A 25853-nucleotide genomic window follows, 5' to 3' on the forward strand; every position below is an offset into this window, starting at 1 on the left:
CCCCACCCCCTCCCCACAGGGTGTGGCTTATCTTGTCTCCCCAGGGATCCCCACCCGCCAACTAAGGCCACTGGGAAAGCCAGGCCACCCTTCCAGCTAAGGCCAAGGGGAAGCGAGGCTGGGAGGGAATGCAGGGGCCCATTCCGCCCCCTCCCTCCCTTGGCCTCTGCATTCCCTCCCAGCTAGCCCATCTTGAATGGGGCCAAACAGGAGGCTGGCTCAGAAACGTCCCCTATCATTTCAACAAGGAAAAAACTCAGTGGGAGAGGCCGAGAGACCCAGCACCCAGTGTCCATCAGAGATGTGCAAATAATCACCAGCGAACAGCTTACGCACTATTTTTCTTTTTTTAATGCAAGAAAAAAAATCTTCATTTTTTTCCGGTTTTCCACATCTGAGTATAAATAAGACCCTTTTAATAATAGATGAGCACCCCCCATAGCAGTCTCCGCTCACACTTAACCCCTTACGGAAGGGGGTTCAGTTGGAGGTAACAATGCCACCCTTTTCTGGAGGCTCTAGACCCCGCAGAAGGCAGGCATCTACACAGGACAAGAGGCTGGGCAGGGCCCAGCCTGACCTTCCTGAGCAGTGTCCTGGGAGCTCAGGGCCACTGTGACCCACCCCCACGAGGCTCCCAAGAGCCTCATCCCAAAGCACAGGAGGAGGAGAGGCGCTCTGAAGGATGGGAAGCCAGCTCAGCACCTCAGAGACAGTCGGGTCAACCGCTTCCTCGGTCTGCCCGACAGACTGGGGGAGCAGGCACAGGACCCACCTCGATGCTCTGAAGCCCTGGGCCTTGTTTCCAAGGGCCCCAGTGGAAGGGGGAAGCCAGGTGCCCCAGCAGCCTCGGGCCACCACAGCGCACACCGCTGGTGAGCAGACACCTGAGCAGCAGACATTGGGATGCCGAGGGACTGGGGCCAGGGGAGGCCCATCTTCACCCAAAGGGTCTGAAGCTGAAGAACAGGGCCATCAATGACTCCCAGACCAGAGGGGCCTCCACAGCTGTTCTCGCAAAGGTCGGTGCTTGTGGAAAGGGAGTCAAAAACAGTGCTTCTCAAAGTGGCTGGAAACTTTCAGGAATTGGAAGTTGAGTCCAACCTAGCTGGTTTTCTTGGGCAGACGTAACCCATGGGGCTTCTGGGCCTTCCACAGGAAAGGTGGAAGCTCCTGGAGCATCTAAGCTGGTGTGATACAGGGGAGGTCTCTGGGGAAGAAGGGAAAGAATCAGCAGTGCCTGAGCTGGGGAGACAGTGCTGGGGCCAAGGGGTGGGCAAAGGCACTGAGTACCACGTGAATTCAGGAACAGAGGGAGGGGCGGCCTGCTCGTCACCACTCCAATCTGTGACCGGTGTGCCAACAGAGGTCTGCTGTGCGTGACAAGCCCTGCCTCCCCGCCTGCCAGCGTCTGACCGGAGGTCACCGCCGGCCCAGAGGACCAGACCAGTGGCCCCAGGAAAGGACCATGGGCTTGTGGCCATGCAGCCGGGGAGGGGGAGGGGGAAGCGACCTCTGTAGGCCCTGGGGTCTGGCTCTTTGGGTACACTGTATAGACAGCCAGAGGGAGGGAGCCTGGCAGGGTCTTCTGTTGGGCTCGGTGGGGGTGGGAGTGGGGTACACACACAGGGGAGGGAGGGAGAAAAAAAGAATACTGCCTCTGACTTCATATATTAAAAATATCCATAGTTCTTGTGCACAAAATTCCAACATTGACAAGTGCTGCCACTGTCTCCCCACCGGGCTTGGTATAAATGTTGTTTCAATGGTGGTTTTCCTTTTTGAGAGCTGCAAAAACCCATCTGTTAGTTAGGTCTTTATGGAACAGACACGGCAAGGGAGCGCTGAGAATGGGATCCCCCCCCCCCAAAGCTTCAGAAAGCTAAGAAACTCTGAGGGGTAAGAGTGGGGCCACACCCCCTTCCGCGACGGGCAGGACACCTGTCATTCATGCCTCCGTTTGGAGGGAGGTACCAGATGGGGGGGCAGGTCAGCAGGAAGCTCGTGCCCTTCCAACTTGACCTTGATCAAGTGATTGGCCAGGGCAAACTCCTCGTCATCCAGCAGCCCGTCTTTGTCCACGTCGGCCAGCTTCCAGATCTTCCCCAGGACCGTGTTGGGGAGCTTGGACTTCACCATCTCCTTCTTGGCATTGGCCCCGGTAATCTTGCCATTGACAGGAGACAGGGTGTAGAAGATCTCATCGTAGGTGGGCTTGTCCTTGCCCACCACCCACTCCACGTCATCGATGCCCTCTCCGGCCCCTTCTCCATAGCCGTGGCCAAAGGGCCCATTCATGGTGCCATCGAAGGCGCCGCCCTTCACGGCCTGTGAGGGCATGAGGGACTCCTCCTGGCGCACCATCACCATCAACCGAGCGATGTCTTTAGACAGCATGTCGTCCACGGTGTCCAAGAGCTTGGGCTTTAGGGCCTGGAATTTACTGAAGTCCTGAGTCTGCAGCAATTCCTGCAAGGAGAGCGAGAAAGAGGCTTGACAGGGATCCACTATAACTAGGGCCCCCATCCCGGGGCGGTCAGCTCCCCCGACCAAAGAAGGAGCGGGTCATCCCTTGAGCTTTGTTACGCCAACCTTGGCTGGGACAACACGGGCGCCAGGGTCAGCTCTGCCACTGCCAGAGAATGGGACCAGAGGCGCGCCACTCCCTCTACTCATTAGGTAAAACCAACAAAGGAGGCCCAGTGGCCTTTAAGCTGGGGACACGAGGGCTTCTGGGACTTCCAAGGGAAAGGTGGAAGCTCCTGGAGCATCTAAGCTGGTGTGATACAGGGGAGGTCTCTGGGGAAGAAGGGAAAGAATCAGCAGTGCCTGAGCTGGGGAGACAGTGCTGGGGCCAAGGGGTGGGCAAAGGCACTGAGTACCACGTGAATTCAGGAACAGAGGGAGGGGCGGCCTGCTCGTCACCACTCCAATCTGTGACCGGTGTGCCAACAGAGGTCTGCTGTGTGTGACAAGCCCCGCCTCCCAGAGGACAGGTTGTCCTGACCTGAAGCTCACTCCGATGACAAGGTGAAGCATCGCGCACACGCCTGGGAAAGGCTACTCCTGTCCACAGCCTCTGCTTCTCCGCCACCAAGTCAGGGCGTGGCGAGGAGCCTGTGGGACCTCAGGACGTCCCCTCCACGGCAGACCTACCTGCATCTTCCGAAGATTTGGGAAGTCCCCGGGAGAGATCTGGTGCTCCCGTTCGATCTTCTGGTAGATGTCTCCCAGGTTGCTGACTAGCTCCTTCTTTTTGCTCTCCTTCCCAAACATGTTGGGCATCTCCTTCTTGAGGGAGCTGATGATGTACGCGTGGACCTAAGGCACAGGAAAACACAGTCAACCCCCCAGGGCCAAACCCAACAGTGCCCCTACCCTGAGGGAGCTCCACAGTGCCAGGCCCCAGGGCAGGGCACAGTTAACAAGAGACAATGGGCCAGTCACTGAGGCTGGAAGTGGGAAAACACGGAAAATCCTGAGTGCCAGGCATGAGGAAGAGCAGCCCTCCCTCAGGCTGAATACATTCCTAACCCCAGGGAGCGGCTGGCAGATGAATCAATGCTCCGGAGGTGGCTTTCAAAGCTTGGGAAGTCCCACCTAGAGAGAGGCCCAAGGGGCAAAGGGGCACGAGGCCCAAGTTGCACCCAAGCCTTAATCCCTGAGCAGACCGACTCACGTAGGTGTAGACCCACCCTCCTTTTCATTTCTGGCCCCTCCCAGGATAGGCCTGGCCCTGACACTACTCAGTCTGGTCAGGTCAAGCACGGCCACGCTCTGCATGCTGACCTGTGCTACCCTTTCTCCGTCCTGTCTTCTGGGCTGCGCTCCAGAGGCCCGTAGGATGGGCATCACGTGGGTGGCAGAGTGAGATTGGCCAAGCTCAGGCCTGGGTTGCACTTCACTGCCCATGGCCCACATTCTACCCCCATGGCATGGCAAGGGGAGGTGAGAACTCTAGTCTGGGAGTGCTCGGAAGGGCATAAACGGCAGCCGAGTCAGGAACCCAGAAGGTTTCCCAGCGGGGTCAGGGGCCGGCACAGAACAGAAACCTGTCTCTTTTGCTGGACTCTAGACTGGAGAGGGCCTGTGAAGAGCTTGGTGATGAAGAGCTAGGGGCAGAGAATGTGAACTGGCTGTTTGGACTCTGCCTAGAAAGCAATCAGCTTCCACCAGCGAGGAGACGAGGCCCGTCCTGTGACCCGAGACCACCACCTTGAGCCCACAGTCCTCCCAGGTCCGGTCCCAGCTGCCACTCTAAGGGAGGCCAGAGGGGAACAGGACAGGCCACCCCAACAGCACGGGATCCTGAACTCTGACACCTACAGAGTCCTCCTCGCCAGGGAAGGGGGGCGTTTTCTCCCCTCATCTAGCCCAAGGAATGAAAAGCTGTGTCCTCCCAGGCCACAAAGAAGCAAGATGGAGGCCCTGCCTGCCCTGAGGCCCTTCCCTCTGACTCCTGGTGGCTCTTGGAGCCTCCACTTAGGGGAAATGCCCAGGCCACGGGTGCCTTCCTGTGCCACGCCTTCCCTGCTGCTCATCTTGTTCCCCCATTCAACTGTCAACTCTGCAAGGACCAGCTCTTCCAGAAAATTCTGTCTAATCCTCATCAATTTATACCCAGTAGCTCATTTAAGCCAAGTGGCCCTGCTTTCATTAAAAGTGTCGCCCACTTGTAGCCAACGTTTCTGATTTTCTGCTTTTGGCAATGGGGAACCAAGGTCTAGTACATGCTTTCTAATCCATTAACACGCACAGTCCACACCAGTCACTGACACACACAGGCCACACTGGTCCACACCGGTCCCTGGTGACCACGCCCATGAGGGTTCAGTGCTACAGGGGCCCGGGCCAGACATCCCAACTACCGTGTCCAGCCCCACGTCCAGCCCCCCCCACCCCGGCCTACCTTGGCCAGCCGGGCTCGCTTGATGAGGTCATTCAGCTTCCTGAGGGCGGCGTTCCGGGGCAGCGACTGGATGTCCTTGAAGAGATCCTGCTCCTCAGCTTCGAAGAGCTTCCGGTTGTCCGGGATGAGCAGGGGGTGGGACCAGAAGGAGCCGATGTAGACCCTCACCACCTCGGGCGTGTTAATGATCTTGCCTAGGGACCACATGAGGGCCCCGTAGACCCGCATCAGCTGCTGCGTCTCGATCTGGTCTGCCTTGTTCAGCACCACCCGGATCTTGTCTTCGTGGTTCTTCAAGGCCTTGATCACCTCGGAGAACTCATCCGAGATGTCCAGCTTGTGGGCGTCGAAGAGCAGGATGATGCGGTCCACTCGCTCAGCAAACCACTCAAGGACGGCTGCAAAGTCATAACCTGGGCAAGGAGACGGGAGAAGTGGGGAGTTCAGAAACCCTGGCCGGAGGTCGTCCAAGAGAAAGAACGCTCACGGACTCTGCAGTCACACAGCGAGACGGGAACGGCCCACACAGAGGGATGATTTTTATGATGGTGGCATCATTGGCACGACAGGCACACTGATACATTGCTGGTGGAGCTGTGAATCAGCACCACCATCTTGGAAAGCTATCTGGAATTACGCCAAAGAAAGTGACAAAAACACCCATCCCCTCTGACCCAGAGATTCCTCCCCAAGGGGGCCACCGCTTATACATGTCAAGATGTTTATAGCAGCACTCTCTGTAACAGCAAAGATGAGCAGCAAAGTAGATGCCCCTCAACTGGAAAACGGCTAAGCACACCGCGGTGCCCAAACACAACGGAATAAGCCCGTGCTGTGAGGAATGACCAGCGAGATGCACGCAGAGATGAGAACACCACCCACCAACGAGCACAGCGTAAGGAGTCGAGGCCCCCCCCATGGCATGTTTCCAGATTTTTCCAATGTTCGAATCAGTTCTGCTCATTCCCCCCTCCCCCACCCCTTTCTGTATTTAAAAGTCCCATCTATTATATATACAGGATGGCTCTCTGGGAGGGGATGGGGAAGGAACACTGAGAAATTAGAATGAGGGGAAAAAAAGACACCAACAAATATTCATATACAAAGAAATCCTGCTCCTGACCCTTACTGCTTGAGTAGTAAGTCACTTCACTTCCCCGACGCCTCAGTTTCCTTTTCTGTAAAACGAGAAAACTGGGGTCAGATCTGGAGCCAGAAGGGCCCTTACCTGAGAGGCCCTGGCCCATGGTCCTGCCTGGCCCCCACACCTCCAGGGGACACACCGAGACGGAGCCTACCATCCAGAGGACAAACCATATGGTAAGTGCTCATGGGTGACGGAGCCAGAGGGCTCCCCGACCCCAAAGAGAGGGCTAATTCCCGGGCACCAAGCACACCTGCCTACCACCGCCCCCAGGAACGTGCCTCTGCCTCCTTTTTCACGGATGGGCAGAAAGCTCAGCGCACATCCTGCCAACGACCTCCCTGAGCGGCTTCCCTCCCGCTAATCCTCGGGGTGATGCCCACCCAAGGCTGCTAACCATGAAGCAAAGGAGACCAAGGATGTGTGACAAGTCATGTCCCAAGCCAGCTTGGCCCTGGAATTCCTGAGCCTCTTAGCCAGCCACAGAGAAACCCGAGGTGGCTAAATTCGCGCTCCATCCAACATACAGATCCTCTCCAATGAGAAAGAAGATTAACAACCAGTTACCAGAGGAACAGTGGGTGACATTTAAAGCACTACCCAGGGACAGGGCCTATTTGTTCTGCTTGACACTGTAAACAGCTCCTGAGGCTCCCTTTGAAACATACCGTCTATCATTTCAATGACAACTGATCTTGGTATTTCAGTATTCTGCTTGTCTTATCTTTTAAAAAAGTACAAACAATTTCAACAAATAAAGGGAGGGAAAGACCCATCCTCAAACAAGGCTAACTGGACAGAACAGTTCCGGTTTTTTAAGGAAGAATGCCTACTCCTTTCCCTCTACTGGGGCACAAAGACGGCTTGCCCCTCTCGAGGCTCTACAAGGAGCGCAAAGGCTGAAAATGTGAGCCCCACCACAACCCTGGCCATCCTTGGGAAAGCCGCGCTCGCCCCCAGAGGGGCTGCAGGGCGAGGCCATCGCTTCAGAAGGCAGGCTGCAGTCTACCTTCCTAAAACCAAGGACCCAAGTGGTATTCATCAAACCTGCTCTGGACCAGGGACTGGGCAGTGTCCGGACTGAGAGAAGGAAGGCCTTCCTTCTGCCCTCCCCTTGGCCCTTCTGGGCTGATTTTTATGATGGTGGCATCATTGGGCACACTGGCCGCCTAATTCTGTTTTGCATTAGTCTGCATTCCCATCCCTCATTTGTCATTAACGAGGACCCAACATTCTATCCCACAGACCTCTATTAACAGACAGCAGAGCAGCCAGTCGAATCTGTCTTATCCTATAGGGTTAGGAAGAGCCAAGACTGAAAAGCAGAAATGCAGTCAGCCCAGCGGGAAGCCGAGGGATGGGGGTGAAGGCTGGCGGACAGCCAGCACGGCTGCGGGCACACTGAGTTCTTCATTTACACCAAGCTGAGCCCCCGCAGAGCCGAGTTAAAACGTGAAGGCCAGATGGGACCCCTGCCTCCACACTACTCCATCCTGCCAAGGCTGAGCAGGCTGGACACATATCAAGCCAAACTAGAATGCTGGCGCTACATCACAAGGCTTCTAAGATAAACAGTCAACACAAGACGTGTCTGAAGAACAAGGCTCCACGGTGGGCCCAAGACCCCCCTCTCAGCTAGGTCTCCTGGGACGCAGGTTTCAGCAAGGGTGGGTCAGAGGGGAAGGGCATTCACGGGGAAGCCATCCCCTCACCCTGGGGCCCTGGGCCAGTCCAGCAGCCTCGGCCTGCCTCCGCCCTCTGTGAGAGGAGGGGGCTCTGGCGGCAGGCCTCTGCTGGTCCTCCCTGCCTCTGAATCTGACCCTTCTTCCCCTTTGTGTCCGAATGACCTTTCTTCCCACCTCCATCTCCTCCTACGAGACACAGAGCTGAAGCATGTTCCCCTGCCTACCCTCCCTCTGTCTCTCCCCTGTATTCACTCTTTCTATATCTCTTCTTTACCCCACGAAGACCTCTTTCCTTCTTCATCCAGGTAGCCCCAGCACCTAACACATAGCAAGTGTGATGACAAATGCAGGCGGGTTACAGGAGCATCAGCAAGGAGATGCAGCGGGAGAGCCGAGCCCCTGGGTACTCGGGACGATGGGTTAGCCTGGCACAGTCAAGAAGAGAGCGGGGCAGTGCTGCCCACCTGGAGGGGGCAATGAAAGACTGCCAAAGGGAAAAAGAGCCTCCTCTAAGGGTCTGCACACGCTGACGCCCTCGGGGGCAGAAACACTGTCAAACAGGCACCTCACACTCGGCACCCTGGGCCAGCGGCTGGCCAGGCTTCGGTTCAGACAGGGTCTGCTACGAAGCATCCTTCTGTCTCCAGACAGAAGTCTGCCTCAACACAGGATTCAGCTTCAGGGTGGGGAAAGGGCAGCCAAGGGCCAAGACGCGGCCTCAGAAACCGACCCTTCCCCATCACCTTCAGCCCGGCACTGAGCACTACGGCCAAGGGAGAGGCAGAGAAAGGGCCTGAGGTGGCCCCGAGAGTGACCACCACCCCTGAGCCTCTGGACTGACTCTACACGAGGGGCGGGGAGGCTGCCTCAGACAGGCTTCTGATGTGAAAGCCCCACCCCCGCAGGGCCCAAGGCGGCCCCAGGTGAAAGACCCCTGGCCAGCTCACCCCCACGGGTCGCCTCCCTCTTGTCTGAGGGCTCCCCAAGTTCGAGCAGCTCCACATATGGTGCCAGAAAAGGGAGCTATTCAGAGCAAGGGCTCCTGGTGGGCTTGTGCTCCAGCAGCTGCTGGCCTTCATTCCAGACCTCTGAGGTCAGAAGATGGCCAGCCCCACCTCAACTCACGGGGAGTGGTCCCCCTCCGTCCCGGGGCAGCCACGTAGTGTGCAATGATATTTTTCTACCCCAGGTGGGGGAGGAAGGAAAGGGCATGATTCCTGCATGATGATCCCGCACTCTCTGGCAGGCCGACTCTACTGGTAAGGCTGGCAAAGCGGAGGGCTCCTTCCTGGCCTCCCACTGTGGCATGACCACAGGGCTGTCCTTCTCAGGACAGGTCAACACTTCTTCCCACGCTGGCCTGGGGACAGGACGAAAGTGAGCTGGGCCCCAGACGAGCAGCCTGAAGGGGCTGTGTGAAAGCCTCGGCCATGGGGGTTTGAGCGCAGGGAAACAAGTGATTCCTGTGCTGAAGGACCTTCAGTTGTAAGAGGAGACACGAGCAGAACAACCCGCCCGAGGCAGTGTGGGCTGGGGGGGGCCTGGCATTCAGCGCAGCAGCTGAAGGAATGGACAGAGGGGCAGGAGAGGGGACAGCCAGGACAAAGGCTCGCAAGTGGACAACCGTGTGAGGAGAGAAGGCCAATGTAGCTGGCCTCCTAGAGCCCCAGAAATACTGAGGGCATATACTGTGAAATGAGCCTGGAAAGGTCAGCCAGGGCCGGCGCACGGAGACCGGGGGTGCACCGGGCAGCCCCTCAGAACCACTCCATCCCCTGTCTGGTAAGCAGCTCCCCTTCCCACTCAGGTGAGGAACCCCAAACCAATTTTTACAAATACTGACTCATCAACAAGGGGCCTCTGATCTGTGCCTCATAGAGGTACCTGGTCAGCGCAAAAACACCAGTGTCTTGCATCCAACTTTGAGAACAGGGACTCCTGGGAGCCTGGGCCTCCGACTGAGGCAGGGTTTCAGGGCCATCGTCCCCAGGAAAGACAACACGGCCACCAGGGCTCATCGCCCGTCAGTTTCAGTAGCAAAGGAGGGCCGTGCCAACCCCACACAAAAGGCCACTCGGACGACAGACACTCCCGAGCGTAACAGGAATCTATGGGCCCAGACAGGAAGCTGTAGTTTGCTCGGTTAAATCGAAAACTGTTCCTCGTGAGAGACATTCACCAGGACGATGCCGCTGGCTGTGGGTGATGTGGGGGACACCTGATCCTTCCACAAAGGAGCCAATCACAAAGTGGAAGAAGGGCCCCTCGCCCGGCTTGGCCAAAAAAAGCTAAAAGCAGCTCCTGGCTGGGGAGCACAAAGGCTGTCAGCAGCAGGCTGCTGCCTTTGAGAAGACAAACCAGGGCACATCAGCCTGGCAGAAGGAAAGGTTTTTGCCGACGCGGGCTTTGGGGAGGAGCTGAACCTGCTCTCATCTCGGCCTCCCTGGCCCCTCTCACTTCCCTGCAGGGCCAAGCACGGCCCCAGGGAGGACAGGCAAGGCTGGAAGTCTGCTCCCCCTCCCCTCCCCCAGCTGATGGGGAAGAGCTGCTTTACCCATTCCCAACGTGGCCAGGACATCGAACAATAGGAGGTTTCCTGCCATTCAAGGCGAGCATGCCTGGGCAATTTCTCCTGACGCGTGCCTCTAAGAACATACGTGTCCAGCTTACGTCCAGGCCTAGGAGCACCCTCATGTCGCTAAATGAAGGAAGAAAGGGCTAGGCGGGGGAGGAGGAGGCCCAGCTCAGGGGTGCGGGTGGATGCTTGGGGCCCAGGCATCAGCTGACCCACTCTAGTCGGCAAGGCCGCCTCTTGTCCAGACAGCCACATGAGGCTGTTCTCTTGGACTGAAGGTGTGTCTGGTCACCTGTAGAAGAGCCTTCACGCTACAGCTGATATCACTCCACCATCCTGAGCAGCCCACTCCCCACAGCAGGGCTGCTCCCAATTGTCTAAGAGCCACCAGGGTCCCAAATGCCAATTAATGAGCAGCACAGAGGGCCCGGAGAGTGGTCAATGAGGAGCAGACGTTTGAGAGGAAGAACGGCAGGAGGAAGCAGTGGGGCAGAGGGCAGGAAGCCCTGGAGATAAGAGGGGTGCCAGCCACGGCCCAGGCAGGACAAGGGCCGCAGCGACCAGCACCCTTCCAGGCCCAGGAGAGGCAGGGAGCATCCTTGGAGGAGAGCTGGCCAGCCAGCCTTCGGCTCTTTCCTGCCAAGAGACAAATGCTCATCTCCAAATCCCACAGATGTGTCAGATGCTCTGAAGGCCCTCAAGTGTAGGCTTTCATCTTGGTACTGCGAAGGACAAGATGAAGGAACATTTCTGGACAAAGCCCCTGCAAATGGGTGCCTGGAAGAAGCTGCCCACACCTCCATTTTAAAGGCAGGGACACAAGCTTCCAAGGCCCACCCTGACTCCTTCCAGCAGAGGAGGTCCATGAGTGGTCTACACCACCTGAAATGACACTTCCTCAGCCCCCCACCCAAAGACCCAGCATCCCGATTCTGAACATCTTCCTTCAATCTAGTTTGAGTGGGGGGGAAACAGAAGCGGACAGTGCCAGGCTCACTGCATCCTCCCTCCCCCAAGCATCTGGGCTAACTCCTTGGTATCCTTCCCAACCGGGTCCCGCAGGGCCACCCGTTCTACTTCTGGGTACTTCTAGGCTGCCAACAGGCCGGAGCCAGCTTCTCTGCACCTACTCCCATTGCCCGTGGCTGTCCTCCGGATTCCTCACCCACCCTTCAGATATTTGGAGAAAGCTCTTGCCTTTGTAACACACTCAAGTGCAGCAGTGCTGAACCCATTGAACAGATGGGAAAACCTGAGGCTCCCAAGCATCATTTAACCCAATCCCGAAAAGGGGCATGTCCCAGAGCTCGTCATCGCCGTGGGGCCAGGCCTTGTGAACCACGGCATGCTTTCTTTCCTACCAGCTTGTTTAACAGGAGCTATGCCTCAAGAGAAAGCCAGGTCCCCGATTCTTGCCTCCTCTGCCATCACCCCCCCACGCAGAAGAGGTGTCTGGTCCAAAGAGAAGCCCTGGGGCTCCCTGGATGCCAGCTACAAGGCAAGGCAGCTCAGGGAACCAGAGGTCCCAGAGATGGGGAATCACCATCGCCACACTTTCAGAATAATGATCCCATCAGCATGGCATCCAATGAGAAGCTAGAGATGCCTCAGGCCCAAGCCGCTCACACACCTTCCAACACTAACCCGCCCCTACTGAGGCTTTGTTTGCACGGCATCCTGGCTGCTCCAGGTTGGGGGCGGCCTCCTCCTTATCTGGTAGAGCAGTACTTCCTGCCCACATCACTGGCTACACGGAGCCCCAGATCGAGGGGTGGGGGGAAAGCGGGCTGATTAGTGGAGCCGGCGTCCACCCCCCCCCCCACCCTCCAATGTAGCCAGGGCTCTGCGGGCCAGACCGGAGATGTTGTTCCCAGGGAACTAGGTAGAAATACCAGACATAGTTAAGCCACATGACATGTTCTCATTGGACAGATCTCTGGGAGGGAAACACCTGCTTCTCCCCTCCCAGGGAGGTGCCGTTTGGCTAAGTGCAAATACCAGCAGTGAGGGGGAGATTAGTCAGGGAAGGGAGGAGAGGAGGAGGCCAGGCAGCAGATTTGGAAACTTATCTAGTTCTTGTTTCCTGTCTGGGGACTGGGGAGTACAACAAAAAATTCTGAGTGACAGGAAGGGTCCCTCAGAGGCACTTCACTGGGGCTCTATCTGCGTGGGTTTATTTTGTATCTTGCTCCTTAGGGGGGAAATGCCGGCCTTGCTTTCTTTGTGGATTCTCTGCCATTTCCTAAGTAAGCCTAGCACGCTGGCAGCAAATAAAGATGTCTGCTTTCCTCTCTGCCTATGCCATTGCTAATGCCAGCATTTCTAGAACTAGGTAAGTTAATGGCAGGGAAAGGAAGCATTCTTGCTTTATTCCTGTATTTACTGGGAAGGTTTCTAGTGTTTTTCCATTGTGAATAACGCCAACATTTACTTTTTTATACTCTTTTGACCACAGTAGAAATAGCCTTCCCATGCCTATGCACCAGAGGATTTTGTTTTAGCATCACTGTTATACTCTATACCATGGCTACTTAAATCTTTTCCACTCATGACCCCTTCTCGACCCCTTTCCACAGTGTTAGCTGTTGCGTGGCATGAGGGCATGCGCAGTGCAAAGTGCACAGGCTGTGTGTTCAGAACCAAGGCCTCACCGAAGCTGCCTGGACCACAACCCCACGGCCTACCCTTTGAGAAGTGCTGCTCTATACGAAGCTTTCTCTGCCATGGACTGATAATCATGGCTTGGGCTAGTTTTTATTTTTAATATAACTTAATTATATCCATTATTTTTCCTAATGTTGAGCCATCGGGTGACTGCCCCCAATCTTCAACAATCCCTCCCTCTAAACTAGTAGCTACTAAGTCTGTGGGCCTTTGCCCCCACTTCGGTCAAGCATTAACATCAACGAATTAAACGGTAAATGCTGAAACCCAATTGTGCATCTTCCGTTTGTGAAGACAAAAGCACTAAGCGCTGTAACCATACGGCCCAGTGCCCCGTCCTGCCTCCTTCACGGAGGTGGGAGAATCTAGGCTTTAAGAGCCACCCTGCACATGGGGTCACCCCTCAAGATGCACCTTCCCTCTTGTGCTCTGTGTTAAGAAGGGGTCGCTAACTGGACAGTAACACAGCTGGAAATGAAGGAAAGATAAAAGAAAAAGATCGCTTTAAAGGAGGCACTCAATATCTGCTTAAATCTGGTAGGGGGCCGGCAGACAGTCCTAAGGATGAGGACAAACAGCAGAATCTGCACAGGGCTGGACGCCGCAGGCCCAGCCCACCCGGCCGGCTTTAAGGGGCCGCCGCAGAGGTCCTGAAGGCCGTCAGGGTTTGCAGCCAGAGAGGAAGAAGGCAGCAGCATTCCAAGAGACAGAGGAGGGGGAGGGGGAATGAATCATGTGGGACCATCTGCTGCAGGGCAAGATCTTGTCAAAAAGCATGGCAAAATTCGCTTCCGTCCACTTGTGCCCCATCTCCCCCACCAAGCAGCCCAAAGACTGGGCCCAGCCTCCACCGTACTTGGCACTTTCTTTGCCCACAGAGCATGCAGGCATTTTCACCTGGAGGAGCAGCACTGTTTCGAGGGTGACACGCCGCGTTCTAAAGGCCCCGCTGCATCCCCAGGCTAGGAAGGCGCTGCCCTGCAGGGGCCACACAAAGGGACACTGACGGAGGCAGAGGAGATGGGCACGGGGCAGAAACGCTCACGTGGGTGGGGCAGTCCAAGACCTGCTTTAGGCCCCTCATCTGCCAGCACTAGCCACAACCTCTGAACCCCCACGGCACGCCATGAGGCTCTCGTACCACCCCGAGAACAGGACGAGGGCTGTTGGCACGTTCCTTCTCCTAGGACCTCGATGTCGGCAGAGAGCCCAGAACAAGCTCCCAAGGGTGCAGCCGAGTGGCCACTGGCCCCCGCAGTCTCTGTCCTCTCCAGCTGCTGGACAGACGGTGCGGACGGGCACACTGACTTGGAGTCAGGGCCTAGTTTCTGGCCCCACTTGTTAATTCTAGCTGTGTGACCACACACACATCCTTCCCTCGGTGTTCTCTATAGAAGAGGGAGGGATCTGGGTTCCAGCCTCCAATCCTATGAAAGCCAAGGCATTGCAGAAGAAGACCAAACTCTGACATCCTGCTCCTAACAAGAGCCCTGGAGGAGACCAGCAGGCCCTCTGCAGTGCCGGGTTAATGAGATAATAACAGCCATTAACCGTTTCCCATTAACTCAGTCTTCTGTGTAACGCCGGGTCTCCTCTGCTTCTCAGGCCCCAGGCTAGTCCTTCTCCGGCTCCAGCTCAGAACTTGGCATTGAGAAAGGATTCAAAGGGTCTGACAGACCGCCCTGACAACCACCCCCAGGGGGCCAGAATGGTCTGACCCAGGCCCTGAGATCTGCAGACAGTAAGCCTGAGGAGCCAGGCTTGGGCCGGCAAGCACTGAAGCCAGCACCCGACGGACCGCTCTGCGCCGAAGTGAAGCTCGAGAAGGCCAGGATTATGGAAACTACTAAAAAGAGCCTCATCCCAACTGGGCTCAGCCCCAACCCATCCATCCCAGAAGCAAACGCTCGCCATCTTGGGGCAGGCCCAGCCAAGCTACCACCAAGCACGGAAACGTTTGTCCCCCGCAGCCTGGCCACCTTAGGCCAAGGGAGCTGAGTCCTCCCTCCCAACAACTGCTGGAATCGCAGGACCTCGGAAACCCCGGATCTCATCAAGGATCTGTGTTTGAAGATAAACAGGGAGGACGCTGGACTTGAAATCCAGAGCCCTGCGCTCAGGTCCAGGTTTCATCACTTACCCCCCAAAAGGAAAGAAGAAACACCTAAGTGTAGGTTTTCAAGCCTCTGCCCCTTTCTTCCTTCTGCCTGGATAAAGAGCTGAGGCAGCACAGAGGGAGGCCAGCTTGGCCCTGTGTTAGACAGCGCCCCAGCCAAGTCACTGAACCTGGCGGCCAGCTTCCCCATTCTGCAGATGAGGACAATGAGGCTGGTAAAGCCAATGACAATGTCTACCAAGCACTCTGCAAAACCTTAAAACACAAAATCTAAACCAAAGCTATTATTATTAATCAACATATTCCTGCCAAATGGCTAAATACAGAATATTTGGTTCAACTCTGGCCTGCCACAACGAGACACATTTCTGCTAACTTATCCATTTGGCTTCGGAAGAGACTAAAATAAATTCATTAATTAACATCAATGACTAGCAGTGATAAAATAGTAATGGAGCCGAATTACAGCAAGTTCTCAGGCCACGCCATGACTCTCTGTCCTTACGGGAGTACGAGTAGGCCTGAGGCCAGAGCAAAGCAAATTTGTGGCCTCACCAGGAGGCCCCCACCCCCATACCCAGTTTTGGCAAATGCCTCCTTCCGTGCCCCACCACTACATTTGCTCCTCTGAGCTCACCCCTCTTCCCGCTAACATCCCAGAAGCCCAACCTGCCAGGGTCCCAGAACCAGTGGTCACTACTGTCCTTATCCTGGCCCTGCCCAAATACTGAGGCCACCCCGTGAAAGTCAGGATGCTAAACAGGGACTCAGCCTTGGCTGGAGTCCTCACTTTGCACAGGAGGGCCCAGAAGTTAATATTCCTCTAGTTGACTTCATGGCATTTTATGAGGAAAAGAGACAGGCTCAGGTGGTTAATCAGTCAGAAAAAATCCCTCCGACTGGATGGATGACAGCCCAGCCTATGGGTTGCACCGAGGGGATTCACCCGCCCCACCGGGTAGCGGCTCACCTCTGCTGATGCGCTGTTTTTCTCCAGAGAGGATTCCTGGGGTGTCGATAATGCTGATGCTCTCCAGGACAGGGTTGGGCAGCTGCGCACACATGAACCTGCACAGGACAGAGACAAGAAGCCGAGAAAGAGAGCAACTCACTGATGACGCACAAGCTGGCGTGGACACCGTCCTTCCTATCACAGTGCCTCCTGACACCTGGACGAGGAAGGAGGAACGTGGGTTCCCAGAAGCCGGCAAGATTCAGGAAAGTGAAGCCAGCAGCATCCAGGGCTGCCAGGGAAGTACATTCTCTGCTGAGCCAGCGCTTTGCTAAAACACGCAGCCTGAGCCGGCACGTTAGCTCCTAGGCCAGGTCTAGAGTTCAAGTTCCAAGCTGCTGACTTGGGAGAGAAAAGGACACCAGCTAATAAGTCACCATTCAATTCAGAAGGGCCACCTGGGACCTTGGAGTTTCCCAGTGACCCAGCCAATTGAACTTTCCCCTGCCACGGACCTTCCCCCAAACCCTTCTGGGCTCCCAGGGCCAGGCCCATCCCTGCCCCGGCCAGGGCTGCTGAGGCAAAGGGGACCGACTTTGACAAGCTCAGAGAGAAAGGTGGCCGGGTCTAAAGGAACAAAATTATCAATGAGCCCTTTTAGCCCTGAGAATGCGCCAGGCATCAGGTTCCCTGGTCTGTAGAAAAGAGAGCTCTTTACAAACGCCTAACTCCAGTCCAAGTAACCACTAATGGTGACGGACGCTGACTGACTGAAATGCCGGCTATCGCTGGTGCAGCAGAAACAACGTTGACCTGGGAATCTGGCGCCCTGCGCTCCAGGGCCAGACACACCACTTAAAGTTGTGCGGCCTTATCGGACCAGTCCCTTTGAATTCCTGGGACCCTGCTTCCTTTTTTGGACAGAGAATCCACTCTAGTTCTACTGTTTGAGGATTCCATGTTCTCCCTGTCTTGTGAGACCCTCCGGGGATGGCCAGGGTGTCCACTGTGACCACAAACAGAGCACAAGTAAAGACACTGCGGACCTCTGCCTTGTTGGCCCTGCTCAAGGACCAGTCAGGGCTTATTGCACAACATGCCACATACCAAGCCTGCCTGGTATGGGGAGGCCGTGGAGGAGAACCACGTCCCTTCCAGTCCCACCTGTTGTCGGATCAAAGATTCCGCTGCTACCAAACAGTTAACTCTGTGACTTAGAAATGAGGGGCGCAGAGGGTCCGTGCCGTCTGCCAGGAAATGGGGCAGTCTCAGAGCTTCTGGCTCACCCGTGACATCCTTACTACAAAGTGGGAGTTAGCTAGTTACACAATCAGGACTTTTTACAACAGAATCACAACACAGCCCCAGGGTTTCATCTGCTCTCTTCAGAGCGGCTGGGAGCTCCTGGAAGTCCATGTGGCCCTTCAGATGCTTCAAGTGGAGAAGATGAGCACCTTCTGTTACATCCTCTCCACAGAAGGCGGGCCCACAGGACACCCCAGAGGGAGGAACCACCCTTAACCTCACTGAGAGTGAGCGCCAGGTTAGGCCCCGCCGGCCATGAGCCCAGCTCTGCAGGACCAGGCAAGGGGCCATGACAAAGAGCAGGTGGGAGTGACAGCCAGGCCTAAACAAAAGCATGCTGAACTCGCCCATGCCCTCCTGGCCCCTGCCAGACTCCCCACTCACCTCCCTGGCCCTTCACTGGCCCTTGCTTAGCAGTGCCTAACTTGCCTGCTCAACACCCCCGAAGCAGGAAGGCCAAATCTCACTCCCCCCTTTAGAGAGCAGGAATCTGAGGCTGCCTTTGGGCAAACTGCCCTTGCTGGCCACAGTCAGAACCAGGCCTCCGGCCTGAACCTCCAGACTCCCAGCTCACTGTCACTGCCTCGCTGCAGACCTGCACTCACCAAAGAAACCACAGAGGGCTGAAGAATGAAAGAGGTACCAGGCGAAGGCCTGGGGGCAGCCACAGCCAGGCTTTAAGATCTGCCTTTGACAAGAGTCTCAGTCCAAGGAGATCAAGGCTGGGCCCCTACAAGTGCAGCAAGGACTCCTATCATTCCCTGGGATCGCTCTAATAACCCTCTGCCTTTCTGAGTCACATGACTCTACACCCACGGGCCAAAAGGCCCCACGGGGGGGGGGGGACCAGGCACAGAGGTTCACTCCTATAGCCCACTGGGGAGGGGCCCACAAAGCTGGAACCTTCCAAGGGGCAGCCCTCCCTCCCGAGTCTGCTTTGGGCTCGGGGCCTACTTGGTCCACAGGCCTCCAGGACAGCTGTACTCTCCTTGGAGCCGGTTTCTGGTAAAGGAATGTGATCACAGTGGGCAGGGATTCGGGGTCAAAAGTCTTCTTCCTTCCTCAGCTCCTCACTGACTCAGTAAACCACCCCCTCCCACCTCCCCTCACCAGGAGGGAGCTAGTGGTCAGGGTTTGCAAAACGGGTCCAGATGAGTCAAACTGGAATGTTTCCTGACATAAATGATCAGCTTTGCTAGAAAGGGATAAGGGAATCTTCCTGCTACCTCGACTCTTTCCAGGTGGGGGGGGGTCATCAGCATCACATGACACTCACAGCTACCACTGGGGCTCGTCCTTCCCCTTGTATTTGGACTTTAGACAAAGTCCCCTTTGAGGGGGCTGAGAAAAAAAATCACAGTGTGTGGACCATTTAAAAATATGCCAACAAAGGAGTTCAAGGGGGAAAGAATGAATGAAATCCAAACACGCCATAGCCTTGGCCAAGGGGAAGAACAAGTCTATTCCTCAAGTGTGCTCTATTTGGCTCTAGAGGTGGGGTGACATCTGCAGGAGCCTTCAGAATAATCATCTGAAAATGGGGGGTCCCCAATTCATCCAAAGTAATCTTCGTCCCCACCAGAATCTTAAGCGCCAGCTTGGGAGAGGAGGGGAGATGCAATCTCAACTCAGTCCCAGGACAACAGAGTTCTAAGGAACTACCAAGATGTCTGGAACAAAGAAAGGCAGGACTGGGGGTGGGGAGTGTGGACGGCGTGGCTCCTGGCCTTGCTCCCCACCGAGGAGACTGCTGCTAACGGCTCTGGCCCTACTCCTCAGAAAGGGGGCGAAGGCGTCGTCCCCGCTGTGTCCTGCCCTGCAGCTCTGCTGGCAGAGGGAACGAGAATTTTCCTTTCTTGAGATTCCCCCCACAGGATCCTACCCAGCTTGGGCTGTGCACACCTCTCCTGTCTAGCCCCCACCCTGAATTAGAGCGGGCAGATCTATGTCAAAGGTCAAAAGTGCCAAAATCGCTGCCCCACCTCCCAAGCTGTGCACAGAAGTCACATCACTGGCTGTGTTTGGGGTAAGCCAGGCCTAAGAGGGGCACATTTCCCTGGACCTCCTGCACCCCAAAAAGAGAAGGGCTGCAAACTGGAACATGGTAGAGCTTTGAGAGAGGGAGTCTGGGGGCCCTACAGAGCACCAGAAGGCCTAAGGGCATTTGGCCAACCAGAGTGAATGAACAGGGGAAAGGGGAGGGAAGTCCAATGCCTTTAGGGAAAGAGGGAGGGGAGAGGGCATCAGACAGAGGGCAGCCCAAGGGATGGAGCACAAGCAGGAGGGGAGGGGGCAGGGAGGAATCTGAACAGCTGGAAGGGCAGAGGGGCCTACCCCGGCTGAGGCAAAAGTGGAAATCTTTCAGGGATTTGTGAGGCAAGGTCTCGGGCATTTAGGAGACAGAACTCTCAATGACCCAAGTTCAGTCTGGCCCCTGACCCTCAGCAGCCTTATGACTCTGGAAGGTGACTTGCCCTAGCTGCCTGCCTCAGTTTCCTCACCTGTAAAGCAGGGATAAGAACAGGACCTATCCTCCTCTCAAGTGTCATAAGGATTAACCGAGATAATACTGTAAAGCAGATTAGCCATGATTACTGGTTATGATAAGTTGGGGGGATGTCCCAGGCTGCCAGAAGCAGGGAGCAAAATGAAAGCGGGGATCAGAGCATTCAGGGTCCCTTCTCATTTGAAACCTGGTCAAGCCCGACTGGAGGGATGGGGGAGGAGACACTCTGAGGAGGGGGTCAGGGAGGAAGAAGGACCCTCTGAAGGAGAGGGGTGGGGTCCCTCTGGGTGCTCCCATCTTCCCACCACACATCTTTCTCAATCATGGAAGCCCCCTCAGATATTCCTATCCCAACATGGGGCCAGTTGGAAAGAGTCTGCTTGCGTGGGAGAAGCTCTAAGGTGCTGCTTGTGGGAGGTACTCACCCCATGGCTTCACCTAAGGTGCATTCACTACCCGAAGGAACTGGTGTCCCTGAAATTCTAAGGGGATGAGCTCACTAATTGGAGGATGTCTCCTCTAAGCAATGAGGATGTGAGGCCCCACGCAGGATACCTCAGGGGTCTTCCCTGACTGGGAAAAATGTTGCCCCAGCGGGTGGGGTACCTGAGATGTGTGGTAGGGGGATGGGAGCACCAGAGGGGCAAGACCCCCCACAGGAAGGGAACTTGCACGGGAATAGGAAGCCTCAGGGAGTGTAAGATGAAGGTCCCAAGTGTTTTAACGCTTTTTACTTTTCTGGGGGTGTGAGGGGGACTGAAGGGCTGGGTTCCCCGGAGGTTGTGTCACTGGGTGTGGTGGTGCTCCAGGGGCCTCAGGAGTGGAGGAAAGCTATTAGCCAAGAGGAGGGAGGGGGGCTGTCTGGAGCAAGAGTGAGGCCCTGGTGAGTAAGAGGGGTGGGGGGGGAGGTCCCTGAATGGGAAGGGGGGAGGGGAGCAATATCCTTGGAGCTAGAAGGCGAGCATTCTCCATATCCTAAGCAAGAGTTCCCCTGGTACAGGGACATGGGAGGGGGTAAGAACCTTGTCCAGGCTGGGGGGCTTGGAGCATGGCAGAGTGTCCCTCAGTCCAGAGGTGGCGTACGAGGGGGTGGTCCTCACTCTTAGGGGAAGTCCCCTACAGTCTAGAGAAGGAGCACATCTTGGTCGCGGAGAGCATTTGGGGGGGAGGGGTGTCCCTGGTCCGGAGTGTGGGACGTGCAAGCCCAGACCTCTCACGTGGCTCTCCCCGGGAGGGTCTCAGTTCAAAGGTTTAGGAACAAAGGGATGGTCCTCACTCGGGGGGGGGTCCCCCTTTAGTCTGGGGTGGGGGGGGTAAGGGGTAAGAACATCGGGGGTGTTCGTCGGTCCAGGGTGGGTCCCCGGCCCGAGACACAGGGGCAGACACGTCCTTCCCCCGGAGGGGGGGGTCACTCCAAAGATGGGGCGCAAGGAGGGGTCGGAGGAGATCCTCGGCGCGGCGCGCGCCCGCCCGCACTCACCGGTTAAGGAAGGCATTGCCGAAGGCGTTGAGCTTGCGGAAGGGTCGGCGCGGGTCCACGACGAGCGCGTTGCCCGGCACCACGCCCTCGGCCGCGCCGTGCATGACGGCGATGAAGGAGTCGGTGGTGGGCTCGGGCCCGATGCGCATGCCGGGGAAGTCCTGCTCGATGAGGTGCCGGATGAAGGTGGTCTTGCCCGTGCTGTACTGGCCCACGAGCAGCACCATGGGCTTGTTGTCGAAGTCGGCGTCCTCGAGCGCCGGCGAGTGGAAGTCATGGAAGCGGTAATGCTCCTCGAGCGGCAGCAGCTTCTGCGCGTACAGCTGCCGCAGCCCCTCGGCCACCGTCTGGAAGAGCTCGGGCTCCTTCTTGCGCCGCGCGTCTTTGTTCACCCAGCTGAACATGGTGATGAGGCCGGCGGCCGACGCTGCGCGGGGAAGCGGGAGCGTGAGCCGGGGAGGCAACACCGGCGGCAACAGCGGCGGCAACAGCGGCAGCGACGGCGGCCCGGCTCCGGCCCCTACCGCGCCCCCTCCGCAGCGCGCAGGCGCACACGCACACACAACGGCCCGGCCCCCCACCCCCCGCCGCCGAATGAGAGCGCGCCCGCCCGGCCGCGTCTTTTATAGGCGGCCTGGAACGGGGGCGGAGCCGAAGCCGCCCGCGTGCTTCGGCGCGCGCCCGCCCGGCCGAGGGGGCGGAGCCGCCGCCCCGGGGCCCGCAGCGCCACGTCTTCCCCCGCCTCCCATTGGCCTGGGCCAAGTCTCGCGACGTTGCGTCCTCCGGGCCGTAGCCGCGGAGGCTACCGAGGCAACGGGGTCGAGTTTCTCTCCCACCCCCACCGCCTGTTCCTTCTGGGGCGGGGGCGGAGGGGGTTGAGGGGCGCGCGTGCGCAGGAGAGGAAAAAGACCCCGGGCCGGAGCAAGGCTCGGGGGCGGGGCTTGTTGTTCTCCCCCCTCCCCCGCCCCGCCCACTCCTCTGGCTGAGTGCGGCTCTCTCTGGCCGCGTTCCCCGCGCCGCCCTGGGCTCTGCCCTCGGTCCCTTGGAGACTCCGTGCCCTCCTAGAGCCGCCCCTGCCCCATCAGCCACTCCCCAGCCCCCTCCCCTGACAGCTAGGGAAACTGAGGTCCGGGGCGGGGAAGTGACTTATCTGAAGTCACCCGTGAGATCCCAGATCTAGAGCTAGAGGCAGCTCTGGCCATCCTGCCCAACCCCCTCAGTTCACAGTTAGGGAAACTGAGGCTCCCAATTCATCGAATTTTGTCCTGCCACTGTGCTCCCCCTTTAGACCGATTTGGAAGCTGAAGCCCAGAGACAGGAGACTTGTCCAAGGTCACATCTCTTTGCAGCCCTCTTTGCACTGCCCCTTGATGCTCCCCCGCCCTCGTGTGACTTTGGGTAAGTCACTTCCCTGATTACACATCTGTAACATGAGAAACAATAAAGGCATCCAGGCTTAGTGGACTTGGAGTCAGGAAGACCTGAGTTCAAATCCTCTCTCAGACACCCAACTGGCTGTATGAGCCTGGACAAGTCACTTAACTTCTCAGCTTCTTCATCAGTTTAAAAAAGGAGGGGGGGCAATAACAGCCCCCCCCCCCAGCATCCAAGCACCTAACCCGCCTCACAGGCCTTAGGCAAGCCCCCTGCCATTCTGAGGACTGGGCTGCTTCCAGAGAGATGCCGAGTTCCAGGACATGGTCTGCAGATGAGGCTCCTTCCCAGCTCTAAATCTGATGCCCCAAATTCCCCAAATGCAGAAGTGCCCAAGAGCCCCAGGAGCTCCCTCTGGACTCTCTCTGTGTCTGTCCCTCCTTACTCAGCCACCTCCTCCCACCTCCCCATGTCCTCTTATGTCCTCTCCTAGCCCAAAAAGACGGGGAGGGTGAGAAAGAGCCAAAAAGGGGGGGTTGGGGAGGAGTAAAGGAGGAAGTGGAGTCAAGGGGAATGGAGGTGAGGCATACAGCAGGTGCTTAATGTCTGTTGAGTTGAACTATGGTAAGTGAAAAGGAAGGACAGAAAAACAGACAAAGTTGAGCTAGATGGGGAGGTGATTATTTGAATCCTCTAGGTCTGAAGCATGTGGGGGGAAGAAATAAAACCAGAGGGGCAGGAGAATCACAGACTAAACTGATTCTGCACACAGAAGATGCTTAATAAGTGTTTGGTGAGTGAATGAATGAATGAAGAGTGTGCCTGTGTGTAAAAGGAGCTTGTTGAGTTTTGAGGAACTAGGTTTGGAAATTCCCCTCCTCAGTGTGGGATGAAAGGGGAAGAGGTCTGGGGAAATAATCAAATTTCCTGGGTAATCCAAAAGGCTGAGGAAATCTAACCACTTCTGCTTCCTGCCCGCTCCTGTCAGTCCCCCATTTGACTCTGACCCCAGGGCTCCCTTACCCGTTCCTGGCTCTTCCATTGTTCTGATAGCCCCACCACCATCCCCAGAATTGCATAGCCCCACATCAGCTGCCTCTGGGCTGGGCAGCAGCGGGGGTTGGGGCCAGGTAGAAGCCCCAGGGATGATGTCACAGCCCTGGGAACCTCGATTGTTAGGTCACAGAGGGGGTGCTAGGCAATGGCTTCCTCTGGAGAAAACAGAAGAAAGGGGGAGCACGAAGCCGCCGTGGTTATAGTGGGAATGACAAGAAGGACTCCTCGTTGGAGGAAGAGGGAAGGATCTTGGGAGAGAAGAGAACGGGAAGGAATACGCTAATTCTAGGGGGGGAAATGGGTCGCAGAAAAAATGTAATGATTGAATTAGGGGGCACTTGAGGCCAGGTGTTTGGGGTCGCTTCTTCATCACTGAGATTGTCACAGGCTCATGTTACAAAATCATCCTCCTACTGCCCACCCCAAAATCATCCTCCTACTGCCCACCCCCAAAAAACCTTTCCTAATGCCCCCCAAAATCATCCTCCTACTGCCCACCCCCAAAAAACCTTTCCTAATGCCCCCAAAATCATCTTCCTAATGCCCACCCCCAAAATCATTCTCCTACTGCCCACCCCAAAGTCATCTTCCTAATGCCCACCCCCAAAAAACCTTCCTAATGTCCATGCCCCCTCAAAAAAAGCTGAGCAGGTTACGTCCCTGCTCAGAAAACTTCAGTGATTCCCTATGGCCTCTGGGATGCCATACAACCTGTCTGGTATTTAAAATCACTCAGTAAGCATTTAAATAAGTAAGGAAATGAGGAGCCAAAGTCCAGGTGATAGAGGTAAGGAATTAAGTAAATACCTACCGTGTGCCAGGCCCTGTGCTAAATGTTGGGGTTGCAAAGAAAAGCACAGGAGAGTCCCTGCCCTCCAGGAGCTCCCGCTCTAACAGGGCAAGTCAGAGCGTTGTCAACAGAAGGACAGCCAGGGACTGGGAGGGCTCCCCAGAAGGGATGGGACGTGAAGAGGGCATGCAGGAGACAGAGGCAGGAGAGCCAGCGTGAGAGGCCCTGGGGGACAGCCAGTGAAAACGAGCCAAGAGATGCAGTCCTGCCCAATCTACCTCCAACTAGCTTTCAAAAAATGTTCACCTTGGTGCTGGACTTGGAATCAGGAAGACCTGTGTTCAAATCTGGCCTCAAACGCTTACTAGCAATGTGACCTTGGGCAAGTCACTTAACCCTGTCTGCCTCAGTTTCCTCATCTGTAAAAGGAGGATAATAATAGTACCAACCTTCCAGGTTCTCGTGAGATCAAATGAGTTAATAATTGTAAAGCGCTTTTACAATGCGTGGCATGTAGTGAGAGGGACATGGATGTTAGCTGTTAGGTGAGAGGCCACGATGTGAGGGAAGGGTGGGTACCATCTGAAGTCATATGGCCCCTCTGAGATGGCCTCGGTTCTTGGCCTGTTGTTCATTTTGTGCTGTCCCGGGGGCAGGGAACGGAATCTCCAAACATGGGAGAGTTGGACAGGCCACAGGAATCCCAGAGCGAGACTCCAGGCTTGGATTTGCAGCCAATACAGCCTCAATGCCCCAAAGAGTGCCCTTTGGGACCCCAGCTCAGCAGAAGGACTCGCCTGGTGTGACTGCCACATCTGGACATGGACTTGGTGCCACCAAAACTATGGAGGAAAAGTTAAGTTTTGCGCCTTCTCCTCCAGAGACCAAGGTAACGGAGGAGAGAGTACATCCCAAAGCGTGGGGAGAAATGTCCAAACATTTGTTCTTGCTATATCTTTGAAATAAATTGTTGTTCAATTGCGTCCAACTCTTCCTGACCCCTTTTGGGGGTTTTCTTGGCAAAGATACTGGAATGGTTTGCCATTGTCTTTTTCAACTCATTTTACAGATGAAGAAACTGAGGCAAACAGGGTTAAGTGACTTGAGCAGGGTCACACAACTAGTAAGTGTCTGAGGCCAGATCCGAACACAGGTCTTCCTGACTCCAGGTCTGGCACTCTGTCCACTATGCTAAAAGTCATTCAGTGTAAGCAGCTAAATTGAACTGGGGTGCTAGTCACTGGCCCCTAACAAATGGAAGGGATACAGCCTGTGGGGGTTCATTCTGGTGGCAGGA

The 25853-nt window shown here is 56.2% G+C and overlaps 1 protein-coding gene across 1 annotated transcript; it reads right to left on the reverse strand.

The window, feature by feature from the left end:
* Window positions 1–333: 333 nt before the first annotated feature.
* Window positions 334–23810, reverse strand: EHD1 (EH domain containing 1). Its single transcript, XM_020968012.2, has 6 exons — window positions 23734–23810; window positions 21337–21763; window positions 16064–16161; window positions 4910–5322; window positions 3157–3321; window positions 334–2469 (listed from the first exon to the last, which is right to left on the reverse strand). Exons 1-6 carry the CDS (start codon window positions 23750–23752, stop codon window positions 1945–1947), a joined length of 1647 nt encoding a protein of 548 aa, XP_020823671.1. The 5' UTR covers window positions 23753–23810; the 3' UTR covers window positions 334–1944.
* Window positions 23811–25853: the final 2043 nt, after the last annotated feature.

This window comes from Phascolarctos cinereus, unplaced genomic scaffold (assembly GCF_003287225.1).
Source record: "Phascolarctos cinereus isolate Bilbo 61053 unplaced genomic scaffold, phaCin_HiC Scaffold_9;HRSCAF=440, whole genome shotgun sequence".
Lineage (NCBI taxonomy): Eukaryota > Metazoa > Chordata > Mammalia > Diprotodontia > Phascolarctidae > Phascolarctos > Phascolarctos cinereus.